This window comes from Hydractinia symbiolongicarpus, chromosome 5 (assembly GCF_029227915.1).
Source record: "Hydractinia symbiolongicarpus strain clone_291-10 chromosome 5, HSymV2.1, whole genome shotgun sequence".
NCBI lineage: Eukaryota > Metazoa > Cnidaria > Hydrozoa > Anthoathecata > Hydractiniidae > Hydractinia > Hydractinia symbiolongicarpus.
The window spans coordinates 6,848,677-6,863,173 of record NC_079879.1 but is presented as its reverse complement, the minus strand read 5'-3'; the positions used below and the strand labels follow the sequence as shown (position 1 = coordinate 6,863,173).

General features: G+C 32.9%; 1 protein-coding gene across 1 annotated transcript; it reads right to left on the bottom strand.

The window, feature by feature from the left end:
- Positions 1-5,359: 5,359 nt before the first annotated feature.
- On the bottom strand, positions 5,360-6,439 carry LOC130645931 (melanin-concentrating hormone receptor 1-like). The gene has a single exon (XM_057452057.1). It carries the CDS (start codon positions 6,437-6,439, stop codon positions 5,360-5,362), a length of 1,080 nt encoding a protein of 359 aa, XP_057308040.1.
- Positions 6,440-14,497: the final 8,058 nt, after the last annotated feature.

The window sequence follows — 14,497 nt, the reverse complement described above, 5'->3', positions numbered from 1 at the left end:
TTTACTGCTATAAGAAACACATGAAAAAATAAAAATGTGTTCATATGATAACCGAGCCAGCCCACCTTGCCGAGATATCGCTTGTTTGTACCGAGATCTCGGTCAGGCGGGATCTCGCTGTTCTTAAGCAACGCATAGAAATATAAAAATGCGTTCATATGACAGGCGAGCCAGCCCGCCTAGGCGAGATGAAATTAATATTAGATTTAAAAAAATTGTCATCAATTATTTAAAGTTTGAAATATGTTCTTTTGTCTTCATTGTTTATGAATCTTTTGTGAAATGTAAAGAACTTTTCCATCCCGGCTGGCCGAGATGTAAAAAACTTTATATGAATATGGCAGCCCGCCTCCATGTGAACAGCCCCTTAATTTTGTAAAATCTAGCCCTTGTATATCAAAGAAATCGAATGCGACAAAATAATGTGTGAGCATAAGTATTTAAATATTTACATTGAAAAAATAATAGGGATTCTTGCGTTCTAATTCTTTATTCCTGTCATCATGGCTGTATTTTCTATATACTTCGCAAGCACTTTCGTGTCCAATCTTGCACAGATATCAACACTTAGGTCATAAGTTTTCTGTTAAAATTGTCTCAGTCGATACCGTTCTATTTCGCATTACGTCTTTTTTCATGGAGTTGTCGCATTCCACAGAAGCAGGAACACTGCTTAGCACTGCCGCAATCTCTTTCAATCTTCTCTCTCTGCTATTTCCTATTTTTCGAAAACTAAAATATATTTGCATCTCTCTTTTCACTTTATTATTCAGTATTGAGTAGATGAAAATATTTATGCAGCTGTTTCCAGCATGAAGAAGTTTCAAAAATGCATTCACAACATTGGCTACCTCATAATCAGGAAGGATACGCACAGGAAACAACTCGGTCAAATGAAACGATACTTGAAGCAAATCTCTTGGGTAAATACATATAACAAAGGCAACAGCCATCGCTAGAATTATACGAACAGCTCGTTTATTTTTGTTTTTGTGATCTATTCTCGCTTTCCCATTAAACACAAGATTCTTCTTCCTCAGGGTCATTAATATCCTTGGAACAGTTACAAGAAAAGCAATCAAGAAAATCAAATCTGTTAACAAGAGAGAAAGAACTCGCGGAATAACATTGTCGAGATTGCTTGGATTTGGTGTCATACAATGCTTTCCGTGGGATGTCACATGCCATATGTAATCAAAATAAGAAGCTATCGCGTAAATCGCCGCCAAAAGTACCGCCCAACATATTATTCTTTTCGTGAATTGTCTTCTTAAGGGTGATACGATTAAGCGATCTCGGTCAATAGCCATAATAAGAATTATACCTTGAGACCAACATGTTGCTACAGGGCCAAGGACAGGCAGAGTTTTACAACCAACTTCACCAAAATCCCATCTCTGATAGTTTGTAACTGTGTAGTATATAAACATTAGTGGATTTCCAATAGATGCAATCAAATCAGCTACTGCCAGAAAAAGTATTGAAATTTCAACCTTTGAAAGTACTTTTTTACGTTTAATTCCAAATACGTAAATAATAAAAGAATTCCCCAGAACACCGATGCAGAATACAAGAGAGAAACCAAAGATTAAACAACGATTCAATGTTGACAACCTTTCGGTAACAGCTTGTGTCGTGTTTGTTAGGTTCATTGTATCCAAATTATTTGCTAAAGCACTGTTTGACTAAATCAAAAAAATAGCGTGCCTTTTAACTGGGGTACTGACGTAGTACGACGTTAAAACGTGATTTAATAAAAGTTAATTATTCACTTGGTGACAAATTAGATTTTAATTGTTTATAATGTTGGTACGGAAGCTAACGTCATTTATTACAGTTCACCCTAAGCACGCTTCACAAGCAGAAATCCACTAAATGACTTTTTCTATAATTTCGGTGGAAATAGAAACAGGAAAATTTCTTGAATTTCACGATGAAACGGTCATATGGCAACATGTACGACAATCGGGAAATATTTTCTGAGAAAATTGTCTTCTTATCATTAAGAAGATAAGAAGATATTTATTTTATAGAAGATAAGAACCTATTCTTCAAGAGATTTTGATGGAGGATTTAACAAAGGCCTCTAATTATATAATAAGCTTTGAACATATAAAATAAGCAGTGTCCTTTAGCGAGGCACAGCTCATATAAGTGGTTTAGAAAAGGGATTCAAAGAAGACATTTTTGAATAACGTTAACAGGAACTTTATGAAACCAGAACGATGTTATTAGTTTTTATGAGACCTGTCATATGGAAAAGGCACCAAAAGTTGATTACGTAACACTACAAGAAAGCGACAACGTTGAAAGAAGAAGAAAAAAAGAAAATTGAAAAAAATATTGCTTCATTCAAAACGACTCGAATTGCGAAACTGACAAGGGAACTTGCAAGTTAAAACTTTTCTTCATCTCACCTGTTCAAACTGTTGAACAGGTAAAACAACAAAACAACTTATTAACGATTTTTCTAAGTGATTTTGTCAGTAGGATTTTTTATATAACACATTTACTTCAGTAAAACGTTTGACGTTCTACATACAACCACAATGTTTCCTTGTTTGGTTTTTTTTACCTCAATCTGGATACTCATTAAAAATAAAAAAAGTATTTTCTTTCTTCATTTGTAAGGTCGTTAATTTTGTAAAAAAAACGTGTATTCTTTCCGATAGTTAATAATCAAGCATAGGAGAAACTCAAATTTGTTTTTTATTTTTAAAAAAGAGAAATATTATACGACATATTTTCTGGTATTTAAAAAAATGCGATTACATTTGGCAGACTAGACTGTAAGGTAAGTAGTCCGTTTGCCCCTAAAAAGATAACGTGATAAAAAAAGCAGAAAACAAAATTGGAAAAAACAAATAGATGAAATAGTTAGAATTTAGACAACTTTTCTTTGCTAAACAGGATTACAACTTTCTTCTTTCCAAAGAATGATATGAAATGACAATGATAATACGAGTACTTATAAATTTAAGTCCCTTACTGGTTATACTTAGCTACGATGTTGCCAAATTTACCTCAATGTGCCGCTCCCCAATAAAAGTTCACCTAAAAATTGATCAGATTGAAGTAATAAAAAATATATTCTGTTATTAATACAAAAAAAATATTAATCATCAAAATATGTGCGTTATTTGTTTGTATTAAATCCTCTTTGTTATCACAAGTGTAATTAGTTATTCTTTCCTGAAAGAGATAATGTACTTAAAGCCCCTTTTTCCCATTGAGTTGGAAACCTTTGTATGGATAATTTATTAATTACAAATATCACAAGGATATGAGTAAAGCTGTGTCACTTTCGGTAGGATTTTCGGACTCCGGATTTAATCAAGCAGGTAAATGAATAATCTTGACGATAGCCATGACGATGTAAATAAACTTTATATAATTGCTTCTCAGAAGTAACAGATGCCAAAGATAAATAAGTATATGTATTTTATAAGAAGCCTATTTTTCAGTCAATTCTTAGGCTGCTATGGGCAGAAACATTGCTATCCCTGAAATTATATATCTGGTTGCTTAGCATCTAAATTCTTTACCGACACAGAAATGATATCGTGAACCATACCTTGACCTTGAACTGTGTTCGTCATTATGTATGACAAATTTCAACTTACACCGTGATTCTAATGATAGATTACGACCCTATTTCACGACGCAAAAATAATTGCTTTTAACATAATATCTATGCTAAGTAAGGGTGTTCTGGGAATAAATGTGAGGCGTAAACGTTGTTAAGTTGCTGAAGTTTTAGCCTAATTTGAGGCCTAGATCCTCAGCAACTGGTCGCTTATTGAACTAGTTTGTGTACAACCACAGAAAGGTATGGTGTAGATGATATCATATCAAAGCATAACGTAAGGAACTTAATCCAACTTGGTGAGCAGATTAACGTTACAAGTTGTTCTTTTTTATTTTTATTATTTCTCTAAGAAAACTTTTGTTACGCATTGTTCACTGTTGAAAAACACTGAAATGTTTCTAACTCTTTACAGGTGCGATTCAGTGGTGATAAAATCTGAATTAAATCCTGAAGATACTTGTTTATTTCTTTCGACAATAAACTTTGTGTTAAGCAAAGCACAGTTACTTTGATGACGAAAATATGGTTAATATAAACAAAGATGACCCAGTTCTCACTATGGGACGCATACAAATTACGTGATATGTAAGTCGCCGTATGGAAATATTACCTAATATATCCAGATCGAGCAGAAATACAATTACACTTACCACACGGCATTAAGAATAATACGACCATCAGGCCGTATTGATGACGCAGATTCTAATTAAACAGCAATCCAGTCTACGCCAGCTCTAATTTTAAAAGGTCATTTTTTATATCGATCCTCACAATCCTCTGGTAGATAATTATCTCACCCAAGTTCTCTTAATGCGGTTTGTATAAAACTCTACGATACAGCTGTATTATGTAAAGGCAAGTTATCTGGACCTATCACTGATAATTCTTGATTTTATCTTCCACACCAGCCAATTTCATTATCCTGAGAGCAACTAATAATGTCTCTTTATCATTCACACTTTTGAAGATTTGTTCGGTATGCATACACAAGGGACAAATATACGATTTTAAATACTTTTTCAACACGCGTAACGTGAATAGGTTATATATTTATTGCGTTTCACACACTTACGTTTGATAAGAAGCCGTTCTGGCTTAATTTTTATGACCTTCTCTATCACGAAGTTTAATAGTGTAAGCCTTAAGAGCTTGTCTTTTATATCGCTGTCATAAGAAAGAAAGAATTATTGGCACTGTTAATTTTAATGGTGTGATCAAGAAAGCGTATAGTAAGTATGGTTATGTCTCGGTTGTCAACTGTATGTAATTTGAAGGACAGCAGTCTTTGGTAGGAACGGGAATTTATCTCCCTTATATTCATTTTCGCGACTATATACACTTTTTTCTTAGCTTACATTAATCAAATTTTGTGTGCTTGAAAAACGACCTTCTTCCTTTTAAATAATGGCCAAATTTGGAGGTACTTTGCAAAAAGTCGCATTTCGTTAAATGTCAAATCGGAATTATTAATCTTGTGTATATTTCATTTTCATTGACAATAAGATATAATAAGTAAGGTTAAACAAGCAAAAAAAATCAAAAAAATCTAAGATTAAAAATATTTTTTTTCAATGCACTTTCATGCATGTGTATATAAAAATAAACAAACATTTACAAGCCCCTTGTCCCAGCGATTATTGTCTTTTGGATCTCTCATATTAAGAAGCCAAAAATTTCCTTGCGTCAAGGGAGACGTTTACAAGTTATTTTCATTTCAACATCCTGAAAATTCATACAAACAAAGATATAACGTTTTTATCATGTTTTTATTTAGATATCTGTTAGTATTGTTTCGATTGATGCCGTCCTGTTCCGCATACCACCATCCTCCACACGAGTATCGGTTCCTGTGTTAACAGGAACAACCTGTGCCATTTCTTTAATTGTCTTTAAATTTTCCTTTTTGCACTTCGCAGCTTCCAAAATGCCAAAAAATTTTCGCATCTCTCTTCTCACTTTTTTATTCAGTATTGAGTAGATGAAAATGTTTACGCAGCTGTTTCCAGCATGAAGAAGTTTCAAAGATGCATTTACAACATTGGCTACCTCATAATCAGGAAGGATACGCGGTGGAAACACCTCGGTCATATGAAACGATACCTGAAGCAAATCTCTTGGGTAAATACATATAACAAAGGCAACAGCCATCGCTAGAATTATACGAACAGCTCGTTTGCTTTTGTTTTTTTGGGCTCTTCTCGCTTTTCCCTTAAACACGAAGTTCTTCTTTTTGAGTATGATTAATACTCTTGGTACGGTTATCAGGAAAGCAATCAAGAAAATCAAATCCGTTAACAGTAGAGAAAAAACTCGCGGAATCACATTGTCAAGATTGTTTGGATTTGGTGTCATACAATGCAAACCATGAGATGTTACATGCCATATATAGTCGAAGTAAGACGCTATCGCATAAATTGCTGCGAAAAGTACCGCCCAACAAATTTTGCGTTTTGTGAATTGACTTTTTAACGGGGTGACGATTGATCGATCTCTGTCAATAGCCATAATAAGGATTATACCTTGAGACCAACATGTGGCTACAGGCCCAAGAACAGGCAGAGTTTTACAACCAACTTCACCAAAATCCCATCTCTGATAGTTTGTAACTGTGTAGTATATAAACATTAGTGGATTTCCAGTAGATGCAATTAAATCAGCTACTGCCAGAAAAAGTATTGAGATTTCAACCTTTGAAAGAACTTTATTACGTTTATTTCCAAATACGTAAATAATAAAAGAATTCCCCAGAACGCCGATGCAGAATACAAGAGAGAAACCAAAGATTAAACAACGATTCAATGTTGACAACCTTTCGGTGAACACTTGTGTCGAGTTTGTTTGGTTCAACATATCTAAAGTTGTTCCCTGACAGCCTGACTAAATTGAATTAAAATCTTTGTCTTTATACTAGTGGTTGAATAAAATTAAAAATGTTAAGTTAAATTGGTTCAAAAATATCTCTATGTTAATACGCCCACGAGTTGTATTTAAACTAATTGTTGACAAAGTTGGTACAGAAGCTTGTGAACATTATGAATTAAATCGTTCTGGTAGTAATAGTTGATAAGAACACGAGAAAACTACTGAAGTAGTTTCAAACTGGTAATTAAGGAAAGGCAAGAAATCTTCAACCAAAAAAGATTTTAAATAACTATGGTAGATGTCCGGTGTCATATGATGTTATGTGAGGTGGCGGCAATGCCACCTATATAGATGAGACATCGAGACATCTCAAAGATAGAATAAACGAGTACCTTGGTGTTACACCACTGACAGGTAAGAAATCGTTGTCAACGCAACAATTTGCTATCAAAGACCATCTGAAACAATGCAACAACTACGTTTCGTGTCTTGACAATTTCAGCAATCTTGCTCATGGGAATAGCCGTTTCTCACTTGAAATCAAAGAGAGCCTTTTCATCTTGCGTGATAATCCCGTACTTAATAATAACATCAGGTCAGCACAGTTGTATTTACTTAATTAGGCGTAATTTTTCATTATTTACGTTTTAATACGTTTTGTAATACATATATTATATTATATTATATTATATTATATTATATTATATTATATTATATTATATTATATTATATTATATTATATTATATTATATTATATTATATTATATTATATTATATTATATTATATTATATTATATTATATTATATTATATTATATTATATTATATATGACTTGAAAACGGGTGTGAAAACCCGAAACGTTGTCCATACATATATATATTTTTTTCAATGTTCCAAATGTCAATCTAGTTTCAACTACGGTTTCAGTCATATAATAAACAAATCTAGTAGTTTGAGATTCCATTTTAACAGCTGGCTGTAATTATGTTACAATACTGTTATAATTACGTATAGCATTGCTTTTAACTTGCTTGCCTGTCTGCCACACAAGATTAGCAGTCAGTAGATAGCACCAAATAGGCTGACAACTCTATATTTAGAGGGCACCGTAGTGGTAACTGAAAACTGAAATCTTATGATTGCAGGCTGAACACGTTACCACTACACCATCTCCGCCTAGCATATATGCAAATAAAAGTGCGAGGAAAAGAATTGGTGTTTAAGAGTAAATGTGTCTTATGAACGTTTAACGTGCAGAAAAGCTTCAAGTTTGTGATATTCTTCAGGAATGAGGAAGTGAGAAAAAATGCAATTTCGATAACGAATATATTATCATTGAGTATTTTTTCCCCTATTTACTATCCTCATAGGTCGCTTTTGTTATTCGATTGCAGATAACCTGATTTTTCTTCTCTAATAATCGAAAGGTAGGTTTATATACAATTTACATACAAATTGAAACAAATACCTAAAAAAAGCGGAGTTCCACTCTTCAATGGATTTTCCTGCGGAAAATCCAATAATGGATTGATTAGGATAAGTAAACAAAATATTATATCACCATGACGACATATCATCTATTTTATAACTCTTTTAACACACGAAAAAGATGTAACAAATAGTTTTTTGTGAAAATGTTCCTCACAACAATCACACTGACAGATATATGTACTTCCATTTTGGTGAAGATACCAATTAATTATCAGGATAAAGTTAGCGTGATCCACCTTTGTTACCATATTACAATTAATAGATATATATTTTTGAACTCGTCTGTTGTAACAAACTTCTAATAGTGTTTGTTTTTATTGATTGTTATACTATAAAGAAAGTATGCAAATACACAGACATTGGTTATGTCTTCGGTTATATGACAAGTTTTCCTGAAGTTACAACTATAGCAATTTGAATCCTTCTGCATAAGGTTGATTCATTTTTAGGCAAAATAAACCGTGCTATTCATTTTACAATTTGAATCATCCTTTTCAAGAAGAGTTGTTTTCTTTTAATCTTCGCGTATGTTTTTATTCCTACATAAGCAAGGAGCAAGTGTTATTGGTAGAAAGTAAATTAATTGGTTGCGTAGTAACAGTACACAAAATAGATTATTAGGTTTTCCTGTTGATAGGCTCAGGGGCTGTTCATATGAGGCCAGCTGGCCCGGTTGACCGGGCTGGCTCGATTAGATGGGCTGATATTTTGTTACGTTCATATGAGGCGACCTGGACCGGTTAAGGCGGGCTGAAAATAGTCACGATATTTTATTCATAAATTTTTGTTGGCGTTTTAATGGAAATTTAAATTACAAGGAATTCTTCAAAAAATGCAATGCATGAAAAACTACAAATAATGATTATTTCGTCAAAGCAACGATAAATACACAACAATAAAATTTAATGATAATGTTGTTCTTCTGAAGCGTTTTCATATATTTATTGTTCCAATGAATATGTGATATTATTTTGCCCAAAAAAGTTAAATCTTCAATATTTTTGGCATTTCTGTAAAGAAAAAAGAATGTTTTCTACAAAAAATAATCCTGATATGCTTAAAAATAGAGTGAGTCAGCCCGCCTGGCAGGGCTGGCCCGTTCATATAGAAAATTTCCATCCAGCCTAGCCGAGATCCCGGTACAAACAAGCGAGATCTCGGCAAGGCGGATTGTCTCGGTTGTCATATAAACACATTTTTTATTTTGTATGTGTTTCTTGATAGTAGCGAGATCCCCCCCATGAACAGCCCCTTAGTTCCGGCTGAGTAGGAGGGTAACTACCTGTTGCTATTTCTGTTGATATATACAATGCAGGTCTAAAGTTTAGCCGCACGCGATTATTAAACAGATATTAATAGGTTTTGTTCCTTCTAGAAAAGTCAAAAATGCGTATATATTTCTGCCCTAGGAGAAAACTCTTTGTGTGGATTTATTTTTAGTCTTGACATGTTAATGTAAAAGAATATATGTAAACATCATTACCAATGCGCGTTACATGTAAGTTCTGGTTCACGCCAAGTTGATACGTCAAAACATACGAAAAGAGATGGATACACAACGAGAAAATATTCTATTCAATTTTCTATTGTATTGCAAAACCAGTGTTTTTTGCGTTTGTCGGTATAGTTTTAACGATAACGATCATTAGAAATAATCACTGACAATTTAGCAGGAGTGTCCTCGTACTGATAGGGATTTCCCCTACAGTAATTACTACAATTTCATTGGCGTTAACACATTCGGGATCTCTTATTCTTGACGAAAAATATTTGGTGTGCAAAGTAAAGAATAACATAAAATTTTCATATTTAATCACTTTTCCGTTTGCTAGAAATCATAGGTGTTTATTGCTTAGAGTTTGCGGGTATTGTTGAGCTTACATTTATTACGAAACGAGTTTTTTAAAAAGTTCTGAAGGAGAGTAGAAGGACAAGAAGTTTTTGAGAATTTGAATTATTTTAAATTAATATACGAGAAATAGGGATTAAAGTTTAGTTTAGTTCTTTTAATTACATATAAATCATTGGAATTTTTAAGAGCTATAAAGAAGAAAATTTAAGAACTTCCTTGTTCGTATAAAAACTATTGTTTTGTCTTTCTGTCCTGGGTCCCTCGAGGTTTTGTGTTCTTGGAATAACCTCACTTTTCCAACGAATATATCTACAATTTTATTTCATTATTTGTGGGTACTTCTTGAATAATGAATAATTCATGTGAAAAAGTTGGAATCTTTGCGTAGAATATTTGTCGAATGGAATAGAATTTAATTGGAGACCTGTGAGGACAGGTGTGAGGACACCTCTGAAAGACCAGACACTCGGCCAACTGACGTTTTGCTTTTTCATAACACGTTTAAATGGTGTTGCTAACCCTCTTTGTGGTATATTGGCATGGGTAAGATGTTGGAATCGAAGAAAACTTAAATTACTGACTTTTATAGAGAGGCAAGAGAGGACATATTGTTGATGTTGGTTTTAGGGATTTGCTTCCTGTTGCAAGCTACATATACCATACATTTTGTGTTGTGAGGAATAAAGTAATGGTTAAAAAGAAACACTATTCTATCATTATCAGTGCACTTTGGCAAGAAGAAATAAAAATTACAGCTAGCTATAAAAAGACTTAAAGGAAGTTTTTTTACAGTAAGCTATAGCTAGCTAGCTAGCTATATATGGATCTGCAAGTTTGACATGGATTAACGTGGAAGAGCATTTAATAAAGGATTTATTTGCAAAGTATAGCTAACTAGTTATATAAAAAAGCACAGATGAAATCGATTGAAAATAAAATACACACTTCAACGATATAATGACTGGCTTTGACTTTTCGTTAGAAATTATTGTATATAAATATTACCTAACTAGCTAGGAAGGGATACATATAATAGCATGTTACACTGTATTACTGTGCTCTTAATTTTGGTAAAATGCAGGAATAAATTTAGGCAAGGTCCACTTTTACAATTTTGTGATAGCATAGTAATTTTGGTACATTGACATAAGAAAAAATTGGCAACCGAAAATATTTGACGAAAACAGTTAAAGTCACTAAATTTTTAAAAAAGTTATTTTCCATTAAATTTGTTTATTTTAACCACAGTATATTATGTTCTTTTATTTTTCACAGCGGTCGAAACTTTGTACTTTACAGATAAAAATTATTCCAATGCAAAATTGAGGCGTAGCAATTTTTAAGGCTAAGTTGGTGTTCAAACTACACTGTTTGATGTTTTTTGAAGTTGAGTGATATTAGAAATGAGTTTTTATGATCCTATTTTTAGCATCTTGGCACTTGCCCACCTATATATCTGACTACTCTATGAATAAGGCTACGATATATATGAGTGACCCAGTGTGACCCCTAGCTAACAAAGACTACGAGACAGATACAGCCAGCTTTTTGACACTTTTTAATTTGTTTTATAAAAAATGTAGGTTGCTTCGTCCTGGTTAGTTAAATAAAGTTTCCTAGCAAACACAAAATAGGAAATTTTGGATTTTTTAATATTATAGCTAGCTAGGTATCTGTTTAATGAGCATGAAACTATTATTTTAGAAAAAAACCCATTTTTTTCTTTACTTGTGTTTAATGAGCTACATTATTTTGGCTGTACTAGTAGCTATATAAATCTTGAATGACATGCTAGCAATTCCTCTTTGATCAACACTGTGATATTTTTAAGACAATATTAAAACTTGTGATGTAACTAGCTACCAAAATAAGGTTTCTTTCTCTTTTGACTGCCAACTTTTCATGATGAGTGTACCCCACAACTTGAAGCAATTAAATTAATAACCAAGTTTAGGTCTTGAACTTTCATAATATGCAATCTAATGTCAATACTGAGTATCCTTCCTTTAAATAATTGTAAATTCAATATATCGCACCAGTTTAAAAAGTGAGAATACAAAGGAAAAAGTGAATAGTTCTCTGCGTACTGCATGTTTTTCTTGGCAAATGCCTTACTCTATGCGGGGGATATAAAATTTTGCTCCTACAAGGGCTTCCCTAGTGGCCAGACCTGCGCGGTATGAGACTCCGTAATATTAAAGTACTAATTAGAACTCTAAGTATGTGTGATCTAATATGATTGGTCCGTTATTAATAACTACTGCGAGAAAAAAACGTTCGACTTTCCAAAAGTCATCTCGTTATCACCGTTAATTAATTTTTGTTTACATCGTACAAAACAACACCAACCACATTAAATCTAAATTTTTTTCATAAAGAAGTATAAACTATTAGAATATATAATTTTAAATACATAAAGGTAGAATAAAAATTATTTATAAATCCCAGAGCAAGGCGAAGATTTCCTTATGTAAACATAAAGTAAATAGATAGGAAATATGTACGAAGTGTTCTAGAAAATATTAATTTGATGTATATATCTGTGCCAAGAATGTTTCTCGCAGGTAAGATTAATACATTTAGGAGACAGGAAGCCAGTTAATGTCAGTACTATTCACATTCTTTAATCATCTCAATGGTGTGAACAAGGTGCTAATTCAACATGTCGTAAAAATGCATGACATGGCCATCTTAGTTGAGATAATTTACGTACTGTATACACTTTGTTTATCTTCGACTGGACAACAACCTTCATCTCAACTAAATGCATATAATACCCGTACAGATGAATTTGGACAAGTCTATTTAATTTGTCATGCCTATATTACCTTTATTACCTATATTACCAAACCCATTACCTTTCCAGGTAATGGGTTTTGCATTCTTGCTTATTTTAGCAATGTTTCGGGTCAGTGGTTTGCGTTGTTCAATTGTAAACGGGCTGAAAGAAAACGTGTTTATGAAAGTTAGTTTTGAAATTTTCAAGCTTTTAAAGGCCATGTCACCTCACAAACACACATCAGTTCAACAACAGATTTTTTTATTTGTAAAATGTAAATGTTGCATATAGCGCATTGCGCATGTTTGGTTATTTTTCTTTTTTCGAAAAAGTAAACATATTCTAAACAGAAATTACCATTTTTGGTCTTTGCGAAAGTTTGTTCCCTGGGGTTTATTCTCACTGTGAAAAGGTTTTTTTGTTTACTTCTAGATTTATTGTCACTAAACATTTAAAAGTTTCTTGATTGTTGTATGCGGTTCAGTACGCAATATTTAGTTGATGTTCGTATTCCCACTCTGCAATAAATTTTAAAAATTGTGGGGATGCTGTGCTTTCTGCATCAGTAAGATACCACTATGTGCTTAAAATTTAATTACTTTAGTTCTAAAGCAAGTTTTAATCTTGCTTAATCTCAACATGTAGCATAGCCATCGGGATAGCTAAAAAGAGTCTTTTGAGTAAGTAGACATGACAATATATAGCCATCGCTATAATAATACGAACATCTCGTTTGCTTTTGTTCTTGTGGTCTATTCTCGCTTTCCCCTTAAACACAACGTCCTTCTTCCTCAGGGTCAATAATATTCTTGCAACAGTTTCAAGGAAAGCACGTCACAAACTCAACGTACCTAGACTGGCAGTGCTTAAATCAACTTTTGGCTGAACGTTACACCACGCTTTGTATTGTTTGATTACTTTTTTTACAAATTGCCAGATTTTTTTTTTGACAAGTTTCATTATCTTCAAAAACGGACATCACCTTCCGAAGAATAATCCTGCGAAAAATGCAAATGTAGACTTGTTGAGATAGGTTAACGAAAATCACTATTATGTCAAATGATTTATTTTGAACAGTCATCTAACAGATGCCAAGAGATGTAATAAGGAGGTTGTTTGAGGAAACGCTTTTTACAACTACACCCAAAATTGCATTTTCTTCCTTTATGTTAAAATAGTAGGGTGTAGTTTGCTCGATCCCTTTTTGTAGAACTGTGTACACTTATTCTTTTGTACTTTCTATGGCAATGAATTGATTTTTTGCAAATAAAGAAAACCTTGTTTATCTTATGAAAAGTACTTTTTCAAAATGGAAATTTGAATTAGTGTCTAATCAGAACCACTGCTTCAAATGTGCTAGAAGGTAGGAAGTTGTGGTGCATACAAAGTCTACATCTGATAAGAGTTTCTTTTTTTTCGTACATCATTTTCCAATTAAGCAAGAAAAAAACTAAACAAGAAAAAAATAAAGTTGTTATGCGCCACTTTGTAATTTTTGCGCCACTTTGTAATACGTGCGCTACTTTGTAATTATTTTGTGCCGCTCTGTAATTTCTGCACCACTTTGTAATTCATTTCTGCGCCACTTTGTAATTCATTTCTGCGCCACTTTGTAATTCATTTCTGCGCAACTGTGTAATTTTTAAGCTGCTCCACTTTGTAATTCATTTCTGCGCCACTTTGTAATTAGGAAAGCTGTGCACTTTGTATCTTACGTGTTTTATATATAAAATATATAAAATGCACATTGATTTTTTTAGCAATTTTTTTATTTATAAGAAAAGTGTTTATCATGAGTTCTATTATCGCACTTAAAATAGATAGAAAGCAACATGTTTGGCGGCGGCAGGTATTTGAGCAACAGGTGTTCTTAACACATCTATTAAATAACAAAGGAAATAAAATATTGAAAATGAGTTACTCT

Bases quoted from the DNA above. Each gene is read 5' to 3' on its own strand.
- LOC130645931 (XM_057452057.1), bottom strand. From the start codon at position 6,439: ATGTTGAACCAAACAAACTCGACACAAGTGTTCACCGAAAGGTTGTCA.